Consider the following 24,126-nt stretch of genomic DNA (forward strand, 5'->3'; position numbering starts at 1 on the left):
CTTCCCATGTTTTAACACATTTAATGTCAAAAACTCATGTGTCAAGTCAAAATTAAAAAACATAATTTGACTAAACAAATCACAAGTGCTTATACTCTACAATGCTACATTGCTACGTTTGAAGAGTTGTTAGAAAGCAACTTTGTCAACTGGGAAATAAGTCAAAATATTTTTTTCTGAGCTTGATGTGAAATCAGAGCACAACTGTCTTGTTTTAAATTTCATCACTGTCTTTGTCTGACCTGTGAAGTTGCTGAAGACACAGAGGGTGAAGGCGAGGCAGGCGGTGTTAGCAGGCTGCAGGGCAGATTTAGGGTGACGTAGTGTTCGTGGCTGCAAACAATTCTCAAGAAATCAAGCCTCAAAGACTCCAAGGTTGGGTTCTGCAGAGCATAAAGCTTTGTGGACACCTGGAGAGATAATGCAGCGTGTATTACTAAACATTAAGAAAACACAGGTACTAATTTGTCATAGCCACACATAAAGAGAATGGCAATCAAAATAACTGAAATCCTGATATCATCACAAATTGATATATTGGTGTTGCGAAGAAACCTGAAAAGCTTCATTATAAATGTGAAACTGAACACACGACTCACCATTGAAGCACCAGACCATTCACAAATATGAAGATATCTGGCAGTAGCTTCTAATGAATACTCATACAAAAATAAGTTCTTGATTTTTTTTATTTTTTTTTTAATAGTCATACAATTACAATAATTTGCAATAATTTGCAGACCCTTGTTTGCTATCTGACTGGTGCTCAGTCAGACACTCATTAGTATGTCTGCTTTCTTCTTTTTTCATATTGAATAGGTCGTCATATAATCAACAAAACCTTAGGGGGAAAAAAAACAACAACAAAACAATTACCTGTTTCCAATACGCCCTGATTAGGGTGAAGACAAAACCTCGGTCCATGACTGACAGTAAGTCATTCAGAAAGAAAGCCAGACTAGTGTTTAGTCTCTCGACCAGCTCCAGGTCCTAAGTGGATGAGAAATACTTAGAAGGTTTCCAGACTTGGCAGTTTGAGGATCATTTCTGCTTTATTAAACTGCATAAAGCCCATGAAATGAGCAGGCACAAAGGAGACACCCAATGTCAACCACACTGTGCATGTTATATAAGCCAAAAGCCAAAAGCATAAACAAAAAGTAGACAAAATTATTTAATTATTAAGCTTGTTATGTTTCAAAATTAGATAAAAATGATAACTGTATGCCCATTGGGAGTCCACTACACCATGAGATACTTCATCAGGTAAATAGTTACCTTCTGGAAGCGAGACACAATGTCCCCAGCAATGGTGCTGACTAGGGCTGTAATGTCATCCATGAAGCGCTCTGGGAAACGGTTCTTCCTGGGAGACTCTAAGCGATCAGTGAAATACAGGTGGTGGATAATGCTCTTCACCTGTGGATAGGGTTAAACAAAATATTTTATTATGGATTTAACTGGGAAAGTGCTGCACTCTGGTGGATAATAGGCACAAAGTTTCGTTTTTTGTTTCTTTAAATCAGCATCAATATTTTATTTCCTACCATGAGTTCAAAGAAAAACCAGGCCTGCTGCAGAGCGCCCTCCCTGACGCTTCCACTGCTCACCACCCACTGGAGTGCCAACTCCTCATGGAAAAGCTGAGTAGGAAAGTATAGACAGAGACAAAAAGGAGGGAGAGGGGTGACAGAAAGTAGCGTGACAAAGAATGTGAGGTATCACAGAAGGTCTCACTGTCTTTAAAAGCTAGTTATACATTTTGTACAGTGGCATCAGAAAGAATTGACATCCCTTGCACACTTTACTCTGAGATTATTTATGTATTTATATTCTATCCTTTATTTTAACAGGTATTCATTGAGATTGTGATTTTTTTTTTCAAGAAATCACAAACTGCATTTTGATTTCAAACTGATAAAATTGGTGTTTTTGACCATCTGTCTATATTAACACATAATGGCAGTGAAACGTTTGTAGAAATGTTAGCAGATGCATTAAAAGTGGAAAACTGAAATCTCTCATTCACAAACACATACAGCCAAATTTGCTGTATCAGCCCAAACTGTGTATCTTGGTTACTGTTTATTTTAGATGTTTCTAGAACCTGAATGGAGTTCATCAGTGTGGAATCACTAAGACTTCTTGGACATATAGGCAAACTGAGCAACTGGGCAAAAAGGGCCTTGGTTAGGACCCAACAGAGCTTTTGAAATCCTCCACAGAGATAGGAGAACCTGCCAGAAAAACAACCATTTCAGCAGCACACAATCAATCAGGTCTTTATGGCAGACGAGAATATGGCAAGACTGAAGCCACTTTGAGTAAGAGGCATATGACATTACTCCACTAACTGCTATTTAAGAGACCCAGGAAACACATTCCCTGGTCTGAGGAGACAAAAATTTTATTCTAAGGTGAGAATTTGACACACAATGTCTGGTCAATTCCAAATACTGCACTAAATGTGGCATCATGCTACAGGAGTGCTTTTCAGCAGCAGGATAAAGAGGCTGGTCACAATTAAGAGAAGGATGAATTCAACCAAACATAGAAAAGAAGTCCAAAATAAACTGCCCAAATACAAGTGTGCTTGTAGACACTTACACTTGCAGCTATAATTTCTGTCGAAGCAGACTATAAAGTTATGAACTAACGGTCTGAGCATTTTTATAAATGAGAGATTTCAATTTTTGATTTTTAAATCAAATCATATTTACTAATCAGGGATTTGACATAAAATAAAACTTAACTGGTTAAGTTGGTTGGTAAGTGACATCCCAACACTCTTTTCCTAACCTCAAATTAAGATATCTAACTTTAAACCTAAAATTGTAACTGATTAGTAATACTATATCATTTATATGAAGGAAAAATATAGTCCAGTAAAGCTCTTGTGTTCCCATCACTGAAAATTAGCTTGATTACTGACAAAGTGAGGTTAGGGCTTGCAATTCAGATTACCAACAATAAATCCATCAGAAATATAATAAAAAAAATCAAATTATTAATAGTGTGCAACAACTTCTACTTTTCAGAAACGACGAAAAAAAAGGCACTCATCACCATGCAAATGACAGTAATCTGTAATCTTTCTTTATATTCCACTTTTGCATGGAGAGAAGATTTTTTTTCTTCTTCATTTCTTCAAAGCATGATATTAATAACTTGCATTTATTTTGGTGTGATTTTATGCAAAACCAATATCCAGTATAGTCCAGCTCGCACACTGACTCATGGCAAGAGCCTGGCAAGTCTTTATTAATCTTGCTGACATAGCAATAAGAGGGGCAAAACCTGTTTGATATCCAAATTTTGAGTCATTGCAAGACTTTTACATATGATTTTACTATAATGCTCATTTCAATTTCTTTAAAGTACATCTGAGCAACCATCTTCCCAACAAAAACGGTAAGCCAGTAAGTGAACCTTAACCTAAGGTCTGCGTTTGCCAATGAATTTTAAAATAAGGAAACTAAACATAATGTCTCCTGGTAGCTAACAATCTAATATTAGCCACCTGTTTGCATTGCTGGTGGAATATCCCAGCCACGGGAATGGCACCTGATTAAAAAGCCATTTTTAAATGAAAACCAAGCACAATTTGCATTCAGGGGCTGAGAGAATGGTGGACAGGGAATGAAGACTTTCCAGACTACATTAATACAGTGTACTGTATCATAGTCTGTGTGTAGCCAGACTACAACTTTCATGTCATATTAAAAAAAAAAAAAAAAAAAAAAAAAAAAAACTTACTGACACATTCAGAACAAGAGGCAAATCAGTGACATTCAGCATTCAACAAGACTCCACAACCACCAAATACAACATTAACCAATCCAGAGGCACACATCCACAGACAAGACAGAGGAGGAGGCGAATAAAGAGGTGGGCGGGTTGGCTCCTCCCCCAGTGCAAGTGGCTCTACCTTTTTTGTGGGCAACCGTCCCGTTAAAGTTTGCAAGAAACTGGCGCTCTCAGTGTGCGAAGACATGCGATTGCCACAGCGCTCCATGGCCTATGGGTGGGATGAATGGAACGGTGACAACAAGGTTAGTGGAGGAGCAACGAGAGCGTGAGGTTGCACCTTTTTCCTCAGCACACAGGAAAATGTGTCTGCTGGGCCACAACATACACTCACACACTGCACACTTTTGTGAACGCTTGTACATGTTTGTCACACATGAAGACAAAAAAACATTTGACACAGGACAGGGTCACCATACTTAAAATGTAACCATAATCTAAGCAGTCAGATACATTTCTAGTTTGAGTGCTTTAAAAAAAAAAAATGAAAAAAGGCCACATCAAGGTCTGGGTGATCAATTGTAGACAAGAATATTTTTTTTTCCTTAATGGCAGACTGCTGAATGATGTGCTATTCTGTATCCCTCAGGTTAAATACAGCTTTTCAGAGATAAAAATGGCACAAAATATAAAGCCACTACAATATCACAGATATTATTTTTAGGAACATATTGTTCCATCACAGGCCTATTTTATGTGCTGTCTAAAGAAGGCACATTTCATTTAATGTGTTATTCTGGCTGTGACTTTCTGGTTGTGATTGTAATATGCAGATTTTCCTTTATCCTATTTAGTGTCACTAACAAAGGTTTATGTCATGACAACGTAAAATGAGTACGTAACATCACATGAGGACGGAAAGTGAAGCAGACAAACACCTTACACATGGAAAGACACATTCACACTCACAAATATACCATGCTCCAGTGACAAAGTGTATGCTATGTAGGGTTAGTACAATATCATGCAGGGATACCAAGTGAAAGAACTATGGGAAAGCAGCGAGTGAGAAACAGAAATCATAGAAGAAAATATAGATGGAATAAAATGCAAAGAAGCCCTACTCTTCTGATGAAGATGATTGCTAACACTACCCTTTTTCTCTATCACTCCAACATCCTCTGTGACAAAGATTATGTCTTGGTTTTGGGTTTAAAAATAAATGTCCAGTGTAGACCAAAAATAGACAGGCTTATCTTTAAAATTGCAGCCAGGGCAATCTCTAGTCAAATCTGGCGCTGAAATGTCTGGATTTAGAACATGTGCCTTTTCCTGCAAATACTGAGAAAAAGAGGTGTTAGATGTGATAAGTAAAGAGGGTTGATACCTGATACTCTAACATGACAGACAAAGGGTCATGGAGGCGGCTGTGACTCCCATGTATGGGATCATGAGAGGGTTGTGATTATACATTTACCAGAATACTGTAATACTCTGAAGTTTTGGTCTTTTTTGTCCTTGCACTACACTAGCCACTTTGTACATGGTTGAGATCTCTAATGTGGAGAAATACAGGAAAAATTCTCAGGTGACTAAAAACCACTGGAAGCATCTAGTCAATAGGCTGAATCTATAAATGGTCTAGAAATAGGATATAAAAAAATAAGACTCTTAAGGTTAAGGACCGATCCCATGCTCCAACAGTCAGCATCCTGGCAATATCTTTGGCAAAGCATATAAATAAACCAAAACTCCAAATATCCCAGTATCCCTTCAAGGTGAATAGGGTGAATTCATTTCATAGTGAGGCAAAGTGGAGGACGGGATATACATTAAACCACCTGCATGGTTTCTGGAGCGGAACCAGGGCTGGATCCCCACGGGGCACTCTTACAGCCCATGGTGTGCACCCATGAGTTGGAGCGGTCTAAGCCCTATGGGTGCCAAGGTCAAAGGACACAAGGCAGGCATGAGGCAAGAAAATGAGCGAGCAGCACGGGGGAAGGAGGAGGGAAGGAATAACGACAGGTTACACAGGTTCACAGGTCAGGACTGCTGGAATATGCTAAGGGCCCAAAAACAGTTAGCTGTCAGTATATTAAAAGTCCAAATCATCACCACAGCAGAGCAAAGTACAAAGGTTCTCTCCCTTTCTCTCTCTGTAAGAAATACCCCCGCTCCCTCAGAGACAACAAAAGAAAGGTTTAGTTAAGTATTAGCAGCAAAGGGAACATTCATAAAACAAGGGGCTGCATCCATCATATCATGGTTACAAGTTCAGCAAGACCATTATTAAGGGCACATAACATCATTCACTCAATGCTCAGATACAATTTGGGTTAAATAAAAACAAAATGTTTGAAGTGGCAAATCACAAAACATACTACACATAATACATGGCAAAAGATAAATTAAATTAAACAAAAAGGAACAAAGAAAGCCTGTAGAGATAAGACTACACTATTGTTAGGGATATGACTACTGAAACAATGCGTGGTTGTATCTGCTTGCAGCACCTGCTGTCCCGATGAGACTGTAAATTACATGTCTTGTATGCCTTTCACAACCTGCACATAATGTGCATTGTGTGCACATGTGTGTTTCAGGTGGCTGTCACAGCAGTTAGAAAGATAAGATGTCCAAGCTTATGTTTATGCATCACCTATAATGTCTACATGTTGATGAAATAGTCCCCTGGGTCACTGTGCACATGGCCTTTGTCATGATGTAAGTTAAGTTCTATACAGTACAATCATCTTACATAAGCATTTCTAAAATACATCAAAAACCAACAGAGAGAGATGCCAGATTACATTATTAAATATTTCACAGTGATATCTAACATTCCCCTACAGTGTGCCCAAGCCAAAAAGTCCAGCAGTGCCTGGTGCCCAAAAACTATGTATGTTTGCTGGGTCGGTCAACAGTAAGATTAAGTAAGATTGTAATATTTTCATTTTGAAGACACATACTGAGGTAAAAGAAGTTATAGGCTCATGTATAACTGTAGACAGCGTCTGGTGACCTTACCTTGCTGCCAATGATGGAGCGGACCTCATCATCAGGGGAGGTGGGTGTGCCGGAGATGTCAGGGTTACTATTGCTAAGACTACGAGAGCGGTTGAGGTTGAGGCTGGCTGGTCGAACAGCTGAGCGAGCCATGGTGGCATAGTGAACCGAACCTCCCAACCCTCCTGGGCCTAGGACAATACAGAGGAAGGGAAATGGGACAACTGGGATGTGACGTGATAATTGCTGGTAAGCCACTGTAAGCCCATTAACATGATGGGCTCATGTTAACTCAGCTCCCAGTATCCACATTTAAACTGATACTAACTGCCTCCTACATAACAGCCAATGTATATAAAGGTAGCTCATAAACTAATAGGAGATGATTGGAAATTCTACCACACACCAAATGCGCTATTTTAATGCTTTAGGGGAAGAGCCACACAGATCATGATGTACAGCGATGAACCATATCTACCTGTTAAGGATGAGTTGGGGTCTGTGTTGGACAAGCAGGAGACAAAATGGATGCGGTAGATAAAAAGCAAAATATAAAATCAAACAGAATTATAGTAGGTAGGTTTGATCAGACATCCAATGAGGGTGAGCTGGTGGTTGGATGAGTTTAACTTAAAAGGAAAAAAGAAGAGAGCACATAGAATATTAATGCTAGGAGGTTAATTGTATTGAATACCTGGAGATGGTGAGTTGGGGTCAGCACTGGGCAGGCGGAAGACATAGTGGATGTAAGAGGACAGTAGGCTGTTGCGGCCATGCATGTCCTGGCTTGTGTCCAGGTACTTGTGAAGCCGGTTCACTATGGATGCCATGACCTCAAAGGATGACTGTCCCAGATTTACTAAACACAAACACAGAAGCAAAGAGACATGTATGCGATGTGGACACGTACACATAGTAGTGCCCATACAGAGATATATATTTTTAATGTTGCCTTCTGTTGACATTTGCCTAAAAAACTGTAAAAGGCCCCTCGTGTGGCTTATTGAGCTAGTGTAATAAAATATCACACCTATCTGTCCAGCAATGACCGGTGGCCGCACTACAAGCAGCACCAACTTGTCCAGGAGGAGATGAAGAAATCGAACCATCGGTTCCAGCTGGGAAGAGTTGAGAGCCGCAATACTTGACTTAAGCTCAGCCTCCAAATTGTTCTCCATGATGCGCATGTCTCCAATCCTGACTGGGAACATGTGCTCATCCAGGGCATGTACCAGGGCAAAAAACTTATCCAGGTATTGGTCCTTAAACACAGAATTACAGATAGGAATGAATGCAGAAAAGGGGATGCAGGAAAAAGAGGAAAAGAAGAGTAGAAGAAAGATGAAAGTTGGATGGAGAGAAAAGAGAATACAAAAATAAGAAAAAAATCAAGCTTAGAGAACAAAAAACGTAACTTTCAAGTTAGCAAAAGGTGAAAGAATAAAAACACGGGGGGAGTCTACTCTAACTTTACGCCAGCAACTTGGCTCACTGGGTGTAAACTGTAAATTGAACATTACTACAAGAACACTGTAGAAACCAGAAAGTCTAATCTGAGCCAGGACCAGTGATTTATGAGCACATTAGTCCCAGTTAGGCTCCTAGGGACCACAGTCAAGCACCCCACACCATAGCCGACACAGATGGAGTAGACCTTTGTAAATTACTGGCAAGGTGAGTGTCACCCACTAATGAACTGGTACTGTGAACTGAGAAACCACTGAAGGTGTTTAATTGAAATTTCAAATGACGCATTGTGTGATTCTTCAAAAAATTATTCTACAGCAAATGATACTGTAATAATGTCATTCCTTATTTACCTGTGTGTGGATGGTTGAAACAGCCACCACTTCCACATTGAACACTCCTCGATGATTGTCCACCCACTTCATCCCTGGGAGAGGAACCTAAAGAACACTAATATGTAAAGAAATCTGCACCGCACTGGCAAAATTAACACATGAAATGATTTTCTTCCACCCTCACATGTCACTAAGCATGGAATGGCAATTATCCTTATTATAAGAAAGTTGAAAGAACGCTCTGATGCCATTCTATATCAAATTATATAGAGAAGCAAATGGGTATTGATGACATTTTTTCTCCTCTGAATTATTACTGAAGGCACTCAAAGAAATACCTGAATATACTCCCTCACAGAGCTCTGCTTAAATGAAACCTGGCTTGTCTATAGCAGAACAGTTCTTTACAATGTTACCACAGAAATTCTAAAAGTAATAAACATGGACAAACATATAACAGTTCCTAGCATTAGATCAATACTAATTTCACGCTTTAATAAATTATACTTTAAAAATATGTGCATTCTTAAAACACTGTCTTACATCTGGGGAGAGAACAGAGTAGGATTGTGGTGGTTTTTCCAAAGAGACAGGGAGACAGAAGTGTCCCGTTCGTAGACGCCCATTCTGCAACATAGGGATCCACTGGAGAGAAATGAATAAAAAATGAATCAAAAGAGAACAAAAATTGGAGGCTAATGTTAGTATTTGTTCATCTAATACATTTTTTTTTAATTTGTCCCTTTAAGGCGTCAAATGTGCACATTTGTCTGATATTTTGTGTGTTCTCTCCAGGACACAAGGAGAGACTGTATGTGGTAGGTAGTCTCTTTGCCAGCCAAGGTTTAGGTCGTTTTTATGGATAATCACAGAAACAGCCTGTGAGTCATGAGTGTTCCATACCGTGTATCCCACAGGGGTCTCCAGAGGGGTGTTCTGCTTCTGTTGACAGCTGACGTGGTAAAAGGTGAAGAGAATATGGTGATGGTCTGACAGGGAGGCAGGCAGCTTGATCTTGACCTCATCATGAAAATCAGGGGATCTAAATGATGGGAATTAGTAACAGTGTTAAGCTACTGCAGATTTGGAAAGATAACTATCAAAAATACTTACTGTCACCTCAACGGCATTTCACTTAAGCCTTACAGTTCTGTTTTTAAGTGTGTAATAAGTGTAAATAAGTGTACAACTGTCAAGTCACTCATAAATATCTGTGGTTTTCCAGCAGGTTTTCATGGTACTGCAGCAGGTTATCATTTGACTCATTCTGAAACAACAGAGAACTGCCCGATATGTTATGACGATCTATATCAGCTTATATGTCTTACATATCCATCTCTGCAAATATAAATATGCAAATCAGCAAAAAATTGACACTGTAGTTCCATTTATAATATGAGAGTCCTTCTCTTAAAGCAGAGCAGGGAGTCATAGTGGAAGTAGAGTGATCTAAAAAGAAATACGTTATATAACATCATAAAATTTACTTCAGCTGAATTCTGTATATTCCCACAGGAGGAAACATCGTCTGTAAGCCAATGCAGAAAAACAAACAACCCAGGAGGCCCAAACAAACTCAATGTGACGCCTGAAGGCTGGAAAACTGCTTAAAAAGGTCATGGGAACAAACATTTTTGTGCTGGACATCCTCAAGGAGGAACAACACTAGGAGCATAGTTAAAAAGATACTGACTAATTGGAGCGGCACAGTCAAAAGCAGGTACGAGGTCTGTACATTTATAAATATCTAATAAAACAGAGCCATTTATTTCTTTCATTCAATAATCTCCACATTTTCCTTTAAGCGTTTTGAAAGGAGAAATATTGTTATTTTTTGGGTGATTTGCAGACTGTAGACACTGTATTTGAAGACTTAGGGATGTATCGTAAAGTCAACAAGAATCTCTGATGAAAGAACTATATAAAAAATTTACACAAAAAAAAAAAAAAAAAAAAAAAAAAAAAAATTCCCCACTGTTTTCACAAAAGTGAAGATACTCAAATTTAATTACCAATGGTCCATATGAGTATAGGCTAATCCAGCATGGAGCTTTATATCAAAATGTATGGATATTTGGATAAATGTAATTTTGCTTACTTTTTCCACCCAATCACTGTAATTTTCAGGTGACTAGTTTCTTGATTGCTAAACACTACAGTTCCAAGTAAAATATAATAAATGCACTTACCTGTTATGGTACACGACAGCAGTGTAGGCCTCTCTAGAAAAATCTGCACAGCTGGATTTCCCAAATATCACCTTGGAGATAAATGAAACATACTGACATTCAGATGGACATGAAACCACATTAAAATGAATTATTATCATCGCTGAATAGAAATATTTGGCAACATGCCATTACATTAATGAATATAAAACATATAAAAGTTGGGTCTGAACACAAGATGAGACTAAGACAAAATCAGATGTAAATGATCTTAAAGCAGCTCATCATGGCATACCGGCATAGCATTATTTGGATCCTCTCCATTCATAAATTGCACTTTCACTGTAATGTTGCGAGCAGAACCTTGACGGTTGGCAAAGTTAAGACTCTGAGGGTTCACATACAGCAGATTCCTGAAAAAAACAAAACAAAACAAAAAAAAATGCATATGGTAACCAAAAACAACTGAAATGCACCATACATTTCTACATATGTAAGATTAATGTATATTATATAATTACACACTTTGTTAAGGTAAAAGGATAATAATGTCTTGTTAACCTCCTGTGTGTACTCTCAATCTAACAATATTATGTAGTAACTTTTTAATCACATAAAAAAAAGTTCAAGACAGACTGATGGTCATTTCCTTTTAACTGTGTAACCCATGAACTTGTACTCTGATAACTAAACTAAATATCTCTTGACCAAGTTACAAAGCATAGTTATGTCAGATTCCAAGGCCAGCATGGTCGGTGCACTCTTCTCTGATTGGTAAATATGGGAGGCTTGGCCTGTCAATAACCACAGAAGGCAGATCTAAATGCCTATTTAAAAGGTGCAAAGAGATGTCATTATCTCCCCTTTAAATGATCATCATTTTTGATTAATTGATTAATCAGATTTTTATAAATGACTATAGAGAAGTCTGTTCTCAACATCTTACTGTCAAAATATCAACCTTAATGAGTTTGCAACATATGTAATGAAAAAAAAAAACTATCATGTGTGATGACATTTGAACAGATCTTAAATTTTATTACATTAAAAAGCACATCTTTACTGCAATTTCACACAAAAGTGACTTAAACATTGCTAGACATTACCCTGGTGAGCTGCATTTGCCCAAGGAATACAGACTGGATATTAGTCGCAATTTGCTCCTAAGAGCTCCACAGAAAAAAATCTGGGTAGTGTCATGGTGTGAGCCAGAGGTATACAGTCGGGAGCACCGGGACATTTCCCGGTGGCCTGCGAGTGATAACATAGCAGCAGAATAAGTTCGCGGACTCTCAGAATCCCTGTATCGAGCACGACTTTCACTCTTGCTGCAGTCACATAAAAAGAGTCATAGCATCTCTTGGCGACGCACATAGCAACCATAGTAGATAGCAACCATAGTACAGAGCAACCGTCCACTTGCTTGTCTGCCAATATCACTCGCATTTAGAGTGGTCTGGGATGTAGTCGAATTCCTGGCATGAATCAATGTTTCATTCCACCCCTCGTGTCAGTTCTGTTGTGTCTCCCGCTGTGGTTGCATGTATTAAAATGACAACTCCAGATATGATTCTCACAACAGTTTAGGGAATGCATATGTGAAAACAGAAACATTTAAACAACCCCAACTCCGACCTGTGTCAGTCATCAGGACAGCATTGTGCATGTGTGGCGTTTTCACTGTCAGCTTTACAGATACAACACCCAAACAAAACCTAAATGCACCGGAGAAAATACAGACCTGAAACCTAAAAACACAGAGGTTCAGGGGGACATGGGTCCTTGTCTTAGACTCAGTGTGCACCAACATCAGGTAAAACAGATGCCTATCATGCTCAGTGAGGTGCACAAGTTACTGTGTCAATTGGCCGGAGAACCTTAAACATTTTACTGGCTGAGTGATTGTTTAACCACATAAAAAATAGAACAAGAAGGCCCACCAGTATCTGCATAACAGTGTAAAAATTGATTTAATTGTAAAAAACGTGACTTTCACTCTTCTCCGTTTCTGTCATTTTCCTCTCTGCAGCCGCCAACTTTTTCGCCATGTCCCGCCCCTAACAACTACATCACTAGACCCAACTAACTATCACCAACTATTTCAATATTCAAATTTTATCAGTAACATTGATTAGTTGTTGCAGCCCTAGCTACTGGCTACGACTTTTGGGATGGGGTCGGGGGCCCTAGAATAGGAAGTGTAAACTATCTCGGGAACAGCTGACAAACCGCATTGACGTTGTCAAGTCTGTGAGGGACGGCCCCAGAGAGAGCACAGCTGGGATTACAACAGACAAGGAAGCGTGGGAATCAATCTTGTCTGCCAGTTAGAATTTCTTCTTCTGTTACCGTCCATCTAGCCCACCTTAACAATGTAAGCTTTTTTAAAGTAGGTTATTGAACTTTAACTGAAATAGACCCCGTAATGACTTTACTGTGGCAAAGATCAAAAACCCATATAAGCACAACTGGAAGTATCACTGATTGGCCAGTTTATCTCATGAGATTTCTCTCAGGTTAATCAGTAGACACAAAGGTTTTGAAAGTAAACTGCATTGAAAACTCTACAGATCTCCTAATACACTCCCATTTGTCATATGGCAGCTAAACACTTTCCTGATTCTGGGCCACAAGACTGCAAAATGTCACTGATGGTCACAGTCATTGTTTACTGACTCTAAACATAGATCAGGGTACATTTCTCAACAATACGCCTGGTGACAAAGTGATTCTCTGCTTATTCTGAGCACACACACAATGAATGATAAATATAAAGCTATTCAACCATGCTAATAACAGAGCAGTTGTCTCCCTAAAGGTCAACATAGGAGGTGACAAATGCACGTAATTACATGAGCAAACCAACCACCACAGGATTATCTGAAGAACTACGGACGATACATTATATGAATCAGCATGACAACAGAACAGAATGGAGACTGAAATTAAATTTAAATGCTACAAATAAATACTTCAGAAAAACAAACAGTCATTCCATTATTTAAACCGACTAGTGAGATGGTTCAGTACAATGCTTGTTACTGTAATGAAAACTGGAGCTTAGTACAAACATTCCAGCTCCACAGAGAAAGGTCAGCAGGTCAGGTTAGACTCAGACTCTCAAACCTCTGGCTGTAAATCCACAGTGCTAAATACTGTGTTGTAGTCAAGGAAATTGATTATTATCATCAGTGATGATCAAGCTAATTCCCAGCATATTCACTAGGTTCATTTTTTCTTTGCCACAGGACCCTTTATATTTGCTTTGTTCATTAGAAAAAATAGCAGTCCATTACTGAGAACTGAAACAATCCATCCTCATAATTGCAAATGTTGAAAAAGAGCTCATTAAGATGACAGTGGTATTTTAGGGTGCAGTGTAACAGCCAGATCGCCAATACTAAGTTTCCATTTAAAACCAAAGCAAGGTAAGGTGACATTAATAACAAGTCATGACAAACTTGAAAAAAGCACAAAGCTGAGCAATAAAACCAAAAGGATGAGTACACACTGTCCAAACTCTCCTACATCATTCATGCCACAGAAGCTCAGCTCTGACAGACGTAGCAAATCCTCTGTCCTCCCCACAGTAAGATAGAAGGAGGGGAGACAGAAAGAGAGCCTGCTGCTAGGCTGATTCAGCAAGATGCTAAATCAAAGCCAAGAGCATTAATTACACACAACATTATCAATCAGAGCAAAGCCTGTGTAGGGTTATACGGTTTGAGACTGATCAGACTGACAATCCATCAAAAACCTGTGATGGCCTTTGTTGGCTTTCTGCTGATCTGCTAAAACTCTGCACCACAGATGGAGAGCAGGGTAGGGTAGGGTGTGGCATGAAGAGGGGATTGGGGTTAAACTGGTAGTACAGAGTGGGGGTAGTATATCATTTTGCTCACTGCTGTGATTTGTTTGTTCAGGAGAGGGAGGGCTTGAAAGGGATTTGTGAGGAGGCGTGGCACAGACCTAAAACATAGTAGGATTTAATGATCAGCTAATCCCCCCCCCCCCCCCCCCCCCTCTTCTAAGAGAGTAGTATATAACAGAGGGCAGTGTGCTGCACTCACATCATTTTAACAGAAGTCCAGGTCTGATGCAGAGGGAATGAAAAGAGTATTGATAACAATACAAAGTAGAGGACGGCTAGAGCAGTGAAAAAGCGTGTTAGAAGTGTGCTTTGTTCTTCCACAATCCAGGATTAGCCTAGAACATCATGTTGAAGACATTTTACCTGTTGGGGCTGCTAGCTACATCCATTGCTGCTATCCCTCTGGAAACGTCAGGTAGAGAAGAACAATCCACCCTGCCCACCCCAGCTTTTTCCCCAGTACCAAGCCCAACTGAGGCAAAGTCTCGCTTTGCCATGCTGGATGATGTTCGCCTACTTGCTAATGGCCTTCTACAGCTAGGCCAGAGTTTACGGGAGTTTGTCCACAAGACCAAAGCCCAAATTAATGATATCTTTCAAAAGTTGAATATTTTCGACCGCTCTTTTTACCAGCTTTCAGTGGTTACATCAGAGATCAAGGAGGAAGAGGAGGAGCTGAAAAAGACCACCAATTTCTTGAAGGCCAACAATGAAGAGATTAAGAACCTGTCACTAGAAATCAACTCTAAGATCAATAGCATTCTGCAAGAGCGTGTACAACTACAGAGTAAGGTGGGGAGCCTTGAGGAGAGGCTGAAGGGACTGTCACAGAGCATAGTCCCTGCTGATCAGCTGACTGAAATCATAACACTCAAGGTAAGCAACTAATAAGTACTCTAAGCAATGCCTTTATTAGGTTTTCATCATTTAGTAGATCTCAAGTGCACATAAAAAATAGTGAACAGAAACTACATCAAAGGTTCTCCTGAAATCAAGCTAACAACAGAAATGCAAGACTATGACACTAAAGAAACTAACTTGATTAACATCAGCCTACATGTCAATTAAAAACTGGTACATGTTTTTCTGAAAGAGCACTGGGATAGGACAATGTGGTGACATTTATCATATACACATATATGCGGCTTAGGAGCAGGTCCACCATGATGATGATCTTCTCCACATGTTTACTGAACCTCAAGTTACCTCCCGGTGGCTGTTCCGTTGGTGTGTGAGTGTGCGAATGATTGTGTGCACAGATGAATGAATTGGCAAACAGTGTAAAAGCAAGTTGAGTGCACCCTGAGTGTACAAAGTACAAGTATAAGACCATTTACATATATAATGGTATTTACAGGAAGTGATTGACGCTCAAGAGAAAACAATCACCAGTCTGCTGAAAGCTGTGAAGGAGCAGCATGACCAACTTGACCACCAAAAAAACAAGATTAAAAACCTGGAGGAAAAGGTAGTTCTACAAGATTTCGCTACATTTACCTTCAAAGACCAAACATCTGCTATGCCTGAGAACCTACTTTGATGCTTCAAGCTATCAAAGTAAATGTTGCTTGAGGAATATAGAGGGGCAAATGCTATTTTTGTAAAACTGACAACATAATTTAACACTGGATTCATTTGCATTTTCTTACAGCTAAACTATGACAGTTTTCAAGATACAGTCAATAAGCCAATGGATGCAGACCTTGCAGCTCCTGATATGTTTGAATATCTCACCGTAAACTCAACAGGGCCGAACCCAAATGGTAAAATTACTAAATTATTTATGTGCTATCAGATATTCAAAATGTTAGCAAATATTAAATGTCTTAAATAAAAGGAGAGTGCAAAAGTTGGGAACTCTGGGTAGCCTATATTCATTTTGATTTTCCTAATTTTGTTTTAGACCTTCCCAAGGACTGCAGAGATTTGTTTAACAAAGGAGAGGGAAGCAGTGGAATCTATGTCATCAAGCCAAACCAATCAGAGCCATTTAACGTCTATTGCGACATGGGTGCAGGTGGGTGAAACCACAGCAATCTGAGTGCTCAACAACAGCATCAAAATACTTTTTTGCATTCAAATGCAGTGACATTTATAAGGCAATGTTGGCATATATAAAACAAGGTGTACAGCCACTGGAACTGATTATCCAAGAGGGCTGACAATAGGGTGGATGTTCCATTCCCATACCTAGGAACCTTGAGTAAACTTGTTCGTCGGGACACAGTGCGATAGCATTTAACTGAATCTAAATTTAGTTCTAAATCAGATCTATTTAGTTTGTAATAAGTTTTTATTTGCAGCAACAAAAATTTTAACTGATTTGTGTAACAAAAGATAAATTTGATGTGACAATCTAGCTTTTTCAAATAATGTTAAGGAAATTGGTCATTTCGATTCTGACTATAGACCAATTACAAGACCAACCTGACACTAACACTACCTGAAACAAGCAGTAATTAACTATCAAACTTAAACAATTCTGCTGTACTTAAGGGTTGTGGGATTTTAAGCATATATTTTATTATAGCTCACTGTCCTTAATAACCGTGTCCTCACCCTTTTTTATCTTTTGCTGCAGTTGTGCCTCACTGTGGGGCTATGCTGTCTAAGTAAAAATAACAGTGAAAATACTACTGATTCCACTTTATCATTCACTCAGCTTATGAAGGTTCCTGATGTTTTACATGTTTATTGGATTTAACCTTACCTGAAAGCAACCTGGTTGTTGCATAGCTATAGGTCACATAATCTTAAAGGTCACTGGACAGAATGCGACACCAGCGGTAGGCTAAAGCTGAGCTCCTATTACTAACAACAATACAAGTTCTTATGTCAAATGCTAAATTAGCACCTAAACACAGAATCTGTTTCCCCCTTTTCAGGAGTACATTATCACAAATATTGCTTTATAACCCTATTTCATTTGTGACATGTCAGGATCAAGAAGTCTAGTAAATCTTGGTTATTTTCCCAACTTGAACTGGATCCAAAAATAGAACTGGCTATCAGAACCCATGCCTACTTGAGTGTAACATGTATACCAGTAACCCTATTTGACAAATATTTCTCGCCCATTCTATAGATGGGGGTTCGACTGTCATCCAGCGCAGGCTTGATGGTGCAGTGGATTTTGACCAGACATGGGACAAGTATGAGAAAGGCTTTGGAGATCTGGAGAGTGAGCACCATTGTTTTAAATTCCAAATATGCCACCACTACCATTGACCAAAACCATATACAATTTAATTTAGAAAGACTAGATAATAACCCTTCAATGGGTTAAAAAATGTAAATGATTATGCCATATGTACTTTAGAAAGTACCTGACAGGAATTTGAGTCTACCTTGCTGCAGAAATAATGCAGTCAAAATATAAAATATTACAATTTTTAATCACAAAATGAAGGCCTGAAGGTAGTACTGGACCAATCACACTGAATACTATTTTAATCTGCATAGAGGTTTTTTTGGTGAGGGAGAGATTTTCCAGTTCTTCCTGCAGGCCTGGTCATAGGAAATAGTAATTGTTACATATCAGGCCTAAACTGACACAGTGACTTCCTGTATTGTCTACACACAGGAAGTTCTGGCAGTTTTTCCTCAAGCACTCACTGATTTGGGCTCATAAATGCAGCCATGACAAATTTCAAAGGAATGGCTCCTGCAGCTATAAACTATAGTTGCAACATTTTAACTAATTAACACCTTACAAAAGACTGCAGCATGCTACCACAGGCCAAGTGAAACAACTGAAGACTTCTGAGATTAAATGCGAATGTCTTAAAGCTTATTGGAGATTAAAAGTAATACTTTGAGCACATAAATCTTTTGAGACACCCTGCTGACAGGCAGACAGTTGAAAAAAATGTTACACTGAAAGGAGTTTTGCATTTGAAATGTTCAACCAATAAAATGGAGTTATGTGTATTGCAGAGGACTTCTGGTTGGGCTTAAAGAAGATCCATAGTCTTGCAGAGCAGGGCGTGTATATTCTACACATTGATTTGGAGGACTGGAAGGAGGGGAAGCACTGGGCTGAGTACCGTTTCTCACTAAAAGGTCCCTCTGACGACTACACTCTTCATGTCAGCCATTTCTCTGGTGACCTGCCTGATGTCATGGCCAACAGTACTGGCATCAGATTCACCACAAAAGACAGAAATGATGACACCCATAGAAACTCCAACTGCACTCGCAATTACACAGGTAGAGTATACAAGCCTACTGACTTGTACCACCTACTGTAATAATAACTAATACAGAAAATTAGATGTTATATACATATTGCTGCTAGCTTTCTTCATCAATAAATGGCTGTTTGGCAGTATAACAACACTTATATGACAAGATCGTTATAGTAAGACCAAGTTATGTCCATATAACTTATGTCTCTGTTACTGGTAGGTGGTTGGTGGTTCAATGGCTGTGGAGAGACCAGTCTTAATGGGAGGTATTTGTGGCTGAAGGCAAAGGGGCGCTCTGTAAGGAGGAAGGGCATTCACTGGAAACCTGGCACAGGGCCCAATTATTATCTCAAAATGACCAAGATCACCATGCGACCAGCCCCAGCTGCTGAAAACGTCAACTGAGTGCCATACTAACACTACATCTTACAACAACTGACAGTTAAACAATCATATACATATAATGCTCAGTAAGAAAAAAAAAAGTTTAATTGCTTCCTAACACTAGAGACTTGTGCTGACCAACAAATACCAAGCAAAAATTGTCCGATGCCAGAACATGCTGAACTAGCAATGATGTAAACATGCCATGCAGGTTGTTAACCTATTGGGTCTAATCCAACAAGAACAGTCATTATGCAACATCTGCAACCACTTGCAAACTGAACATATCGATCCACATCAGCAAACTTGTTCCGCACGGGCTGCAAAATGTCATAGTACTGCCACAGGAGAGAAAGCTATGAAGAGACATTATGATGCAATTCCTAAACTGAGCTTGGCTACCTTTTTTTAGCGAACTTAAAAGTAGATTTTATCTTTGTGATATGGAACTATCTTAGTCCCAGGAGCTATAGTAACAAATACCAACAGGTTATTATATAAAGCCTGCAAATGATGTACAGTAAGGGTTCAAGAGAAACACTGCAACTCCAACATCTCTGGTAAATGTTTTTTCCAACAGGGCCTTGGCATGTGTTTCCTGGCCTTTTACACTGCTTCACCACCAGATTCATGGAAATATGTCTACAAAGTGGAAGTAATGACTTTCAAATATAGTGCCGATAGTAGTAGTAGAAGTGGAGATGGACAGCTTTTGCACCATACTGACAAGATTTTCCTTTTGTTTGTTCTGTGTTTTTTTACATATTTAAGCTATGCTATTTTGATTTATGCTGTGTATTTCCTAAGTTATTGAGTCATATTGACTCTGTCAATTATTTCAACAAACTGTACTGTAAATGTGCCTCATATCACATGTCACCCTGAGAAGAAGCTATGTGCTCTAACAGATCATATTTATGAAGGCAAAATAAATATCAACATGAGCAAATAACTAAAATGGGTTCGTTTTTATAGTGTCGATGTTAATAGGTATATCTATAATACAATAATTAATTTAAACGTGAATGTGAATATTTTCACATTGTAAAGCTGAGAATGAATACATATGTGCCTTATATGCTACAAGCAGCATTATTATATGGAATATATGTGGTAGTTTACAGTAAAAATTAAAAATAAAAGTGCAGGTTACAATCATAGGGTTCCTTGATACAATTTAGCTGGTAGCAGCATTCAGTGTCACTGTCCTCCTAGAATATATTTACAATTAATTTAAGGAACAAGTAGTGATAGGTAAGAATAATAAACAGGTTTCTGGAAGACCCGTTTTCCCACACAAATTTTCTTTGGAAAATAATTCATTAAAAAAAAAGATTGCTCAGAATGCAAATGAAACATAATATCCTCTCACCTAGTCCCTTTAGTTTTCTGTGGTGGATCACAGTGTGGCACTAGTTTATCTATAATACATTATCTACAGACAAACAAGGCCTGGAATTACAAGGCCGTGTCAGCAGCAACATCTGGCAACAAGAATACCTCTCCAAATGACCTTGACAAAAATAGCACTTGTTCAGATGGAATATGTATACAGTACACTGGCAGACTTGAACATTAACGTGCCACAGTGCAATTCATTATGGTGCAAAGAGCAAGTTGATGTGTATTCATTTCTATAGCTTGAAGATATGTTTAGAATGACCACGTATATTCACTTACATTCACCGTCATTCATTATTGTATCATTTGTTTAACAGGCAATCACTGTAAGTCTCCAGAAGAAGCCCACAGTTGGTAATATTTCGATGTACTCACTCTCAAACTAAATAGTTTCCAAAGAATCAGTTCAGAAAGTAATTTATGGATGTTATGTTGTTTTTCCAACATACTAACAGCTATTTTGGAAAGAAAGCTTTATCCTGATAAAAGAATGTACTTTCCATGTTAAAAAGAGATAAAAGAAAAAAAAAAAAAAACATGCTATACCTGTATGTGGTGTTTGGCACATAGACATCCCTGGCAGGGAACTCCAGGATCTCCCTGGTGGGGCGTACCCTGCTGTCTGGGTAAGGTTTGACCTGTAGCAGGTCAGGCGTCAAGCAATAGTGAGGGTTTTCTGGAGCTGGAGAAATATCCAACTTCAACTGGGCTGTGGTAACAGTCACAGAAGACAGAAGTGGAAGAGAATGAGTGTTGCAGATACACTTAATTTGAAACACAAGGAGTTCAATAATTCAAATGAATCATCATGCCAGTTTAAGATAAGCATCAGGTTACAAACAGTAACTCAGGACACTCAGTTCTGTGTACTTCTGTTTGTACCTGTGATGGGTCTGAGTCTTCTCAGAACTGAAGAAGGTCTTCTCATGTCTGCTAAGAATTTATATAAGTCCTCATCACTCAGCCTGTCCCCCTCCTAAAACGTGCAGAATATAAACATTTAAGAAAAAAAGCAGAACACTTACACTTCTTAGTAAGCTAAGGACATATTCCTCCTATTGTACAGGAAGCAGCAGTGAGTGCATGAATTAGACAGAGCTCAAAAGTGTGTGTGTGTGTGTGTGTGTGTGTGGTTTATCTGGTTGAGAAGACCTGTTTGAAGAAGTTGGTGATGGTAAGTGTTGCAGGTCTAAAGCCTGTCAGACTGCACGACTCATCTCCACTTGTGGTTCTTTCCAGCGAACGCCTTCCCATGATGCTCGAGTTCCTCCGTTCTGACCATGATCCTTTTCTCTCTGAACACAAAAAAAGATCCTAACTTTAAAATTATGGTTAAATGACAGCTTTTTCTTTAGGAGGATGATAAAACAGGCTAAAAATTACCACTTCTCCCTCATTTCACAGAGAATATGCATTTATCTGCTATGCCCAGCAACAAAAATGCAGCTAACAAAGTCATGAGAAAGCATGTGAGGTCAACGGTTAGACAAACAACAAGGATCAAACTTAAAATAACATAACAAGGATCAATACTGCTGTGTTGTTTGGATACTTTTCTGTCTGCCTGAATTTGTTTTATGTACTATTTGCTGGTGGAAAGTTGATTTTAGATAAATAAGTGTGGTAAAGTATTGATATGCCCATGAGCCTCATACATGACTGCTTGCTCTCTGTTACAGACTGGGACATTCCGTCTGTGAGTGGCTAGAAGCATAAAATCAATTTTTCTGTGCCTCTGTACTGTGACAGTTTATGATTCTGAAATACATATGTTTATGGTTTCACTGTTTTAAAATGGGACATCAGACCTGCGAGGCTCATCTCCAGCTCTGTGTCTCTCTCAAGACTGCCAGCACTGTTAACAATGTTCATCAGATGGATAGCTGTCCAAGCAAATGGCATTCGGTAGCGACCCAGGCGTTGGCAGAACTGCTCTGATTGGCTGCGAAGCTTCTCCAGCTTCTCTTTATTCTACAACAAAAACACATTTCCACTGAAGATAGTAACACATGCAATATATTCATTAATATCTGACTATACACTGTGCAACATTTTGGTAGTAAAATGGCTGCTCTTCCTTTTTCCCCTTTGTTTTTTTCGAAGAAAACAGCAATTTAACAAAGCAATTTCCCCCTGGAATAAATAAAGTTCTTTGAATCTTGAATCTAAAATTAACAGGGACACAACGGTGCTTTAAAACTGTGGTTAAAAAAAAATGCACCTCAGAGTGATCATACCTTGGCAGCATCTGCCTCTTTGAAGACCATGTAAGGCTCAGCACACTCTCCAATATCACCTTGCTGCAGTACCTTTTCCAGCTGGGGACAAAACACACACAGCTTTAAGTCAGCACACTCACAATGAAGTCATTGTGCAGGACAAAGACTGAACATATTGGCCTGCATATAAGACTTTCTTCTGTAAAGTAAAGTTTAAAAAAAGTGCAGGTAATATTGCATTTGAGGACTATTCATAACATAAGATATGCTTTTTGAATAGAGAGAGAGCAGCAGAATTCAGGTCTATTTACACTCTGTCTTTTAGGTGTTACTAAAAGTTTCTGATGGCTCACGAAATGTGCTTTGCTGCAACCAAGGAAATGATCAAGTGTCTGACCTTGATGACCAGGAAGACATCCTGAGAGGGGTAGGTGATGGAGAATATAGCTGAGCGCGCCAGAGTAGAGATGGCTGCCGTCTGAATGTGAGGACGCAGCATCGCCTTTGTCTGCTCAGAGTTCAGGTCGAAGAAAAAATTCTCTGATATCTATGGGACATACAAATATGGCTAATTATGACATATTCATTATAGAAATGTGAAATGTAATACTGCCAGTAAAACATGAAAACCATTAGCATTCAGTCACTCTCTTTGTGTGAATGACTCAGAAATGTGCTTTTTTTTTGCCAGTGGTGGCTGACAAACATGATAACATTTCAGTGACAAACAACTCACTTGTGAAAAAAATGGAGCTCCTGTGCAAAGCAATTTATAAAAGAGACCCACTTATCAAGGCAACTGCTACCCTCTAGTGTCTGTCAGCTAAAGGGTAGCGAAAAGGAGCAGTACTGGATGGAATTCTTTAGATAGACAGTTTCAGTGTATGATTTAACTGCATTCCCACAGGCATAACAGGGCCACAACATAAAATTTTATAGTACACTTATCAAATCGGTTTTGGCCTCCCAACAATTTTAACAGTTTGCAGAAGTGACCCAACAACTCAGGGTTGAGAAGACACTGAGAAAGCATAACAGCTTACCTTTTTCTTTTCCTTGACATCATATAAGGCCAAACTAGCAAATATGGGTTCAATTTCGATCTCAAACCTTCAAGAGGAGAGAAAAGGAGTGGGTCAGCAGAAAGCAGCAGTTAAATAAAAAGGCCAAAAAGCCTGTCCACCACTTACTTCAAGGACAAGCACTTGACGAGCAGCCTCTGACCAAAGTGTTCTTTAGGTACTTCAGGCACACAGTGGCGCTCAATGGGTTCCTCCTACACATCCATGTAGAAGATTATATACAAAAAAAAAAAAAAAAAAAAAGAAAATTTATTTC

At 39.0% G+C, this 24,126-nt stretch overlaps 2 protein-coding genes across 20 annotated transcripts in view; one reads left to right on the forward strand and one right to left on the reverse strand.

Moving 5' to 3' along the window:
- dock7 (dedicator of cytokinesis 7) overlaps positions 1 to 24,126 on the reverse strand; it is a 44,465-nt gene that overhangs the window by 14,647 nt on the left and 5,692 nt on the right. For 9 of the 19 annotated variants that reach the window (XM_026323137.1, XM_026323148.1, XM_026323146.1 and 6 more), the window contains exons 7-28: positions 23,979 to 24,064; positions 23,832 to 23,898; positions 23,186 to 23,335; positions 22,807 to 22,887; positions 22,378 to 22,540; positions 21,722 to 21,864; positions 21,452 to 21,545; positions 21,116 to 21,278; positions 11,022 to 11,139; positions 10,748 to 10,818; positions 9,462 to 9,600; positions 9,102 to 9,203; positions 8,577 to 8,663; positions 7,787 to 8,018; positions 7,451 to 7,615; positions 7,235 to 7,255; positions 6,778 to 6,947; positions 3,929 to 4,018; positions 1,548 to 1,643; positions 1,279 to 1,419; positions 877 to 990; positions 243 to 410 (exon numbers count right to left, since the gene is read on the reverse strand). In XM_026323137.1, coding sequence (XP_026178922.1) covers positions 243 to 410; positions 877 to 990; positions 1,279 to 1,419; positions 1,548 to 1,643; positions 3,929 to 4,018; positions 6,778 to 6,947; positions 7,235 to 7,255; positions 7,451 to 7,615; positions 7,787 to 8,018; positions 8,577 to 8,663; positions 9,102 to 9,203; positions 9,462 to 9,600; positions 10,748 to 10,818; positions 11,022 to 11,139; positions 21,116 to 21,278; positions 21,452 to 21,545; positions 21,722 to 21,864; positions 22,378 to 22,540; positions 22,807 to 22,887; positions 23,186 to 23,335; positions 23,832 to 23,898; positions 23,979 to 24,064 — 2,661 coding nt within the window. Of the gene's footprint in view, positions 1 to 242; positions 411 to 876; positions 991 to 1,278; positions 1,420 to 1,547; positions 1,644 to 3,928; positions 4,019 to 5,588; positions 5,682 to 6,777; positions 6,948 to 7,234; positions 7,256 to 7,450; positions 7,616 to 7,786; positions 8,019 to 8,576; positions 8,664 to 9,101; positions 9,204 to 9,461; positions 9,601 to 10,747; positions 10,819 to 11,021; positions 11,140 to 21,115; positions 21,279 to 21,451; positions 21,546 to 21,721; positions 21,865 to 22,377; positions 22,541 to 22,806; positions 22,888 to 23,185; positions 23,336 to 23,831; positions 23,899 to 23,978; positions 24,065 to 24,126 lie in introns of all 19 variants that reach the window. The other 10 variants (XM_026323142.1, XM_026323143.1, XM_026323150.1 and 7 more) reach the window with 4 other exon arrangements.
- angptl3 (angiopoietin-like 3) lies at positions 14,824 to 20,077 on the forward strand. Its single transcript, XM_026323158.1, has 7 exons — positions 14,824 to 15,473; positions 15,955 to 16,065; positions 16,249 to 16,360; positions 16,501 to 16,614; positions 17,683 to 17,778; positions 18,534 to 18,806; positions 19,005 to 20,077. The coding sequence occupies exons 1-7, from the start codon at positions 14,943 to 14,945 to the stop codon at positions 19,187 to 19,189; spliced, it is 1,422 nt and encodes a 473-aa protein (XP_026178943.1). The 5' UTR covers positions 14,824 to 14,942; the 3' UTR covers positions 19,190 to 20,077.

This window comes from Mastacembelus armatus, chromosome 4, assembly GCF_900324485.2.
Source record: "Mastacembelus armatus chromosome 4, fMasArm1.2, whole genome shotgun sequence".
Lineage (NCBI taxonomy): Eukaryota > Metazoa > Chordata > Actinopteri > Synbranchiformes > Mastacembelidae > Mastacembelus > Mastacembelus armatus.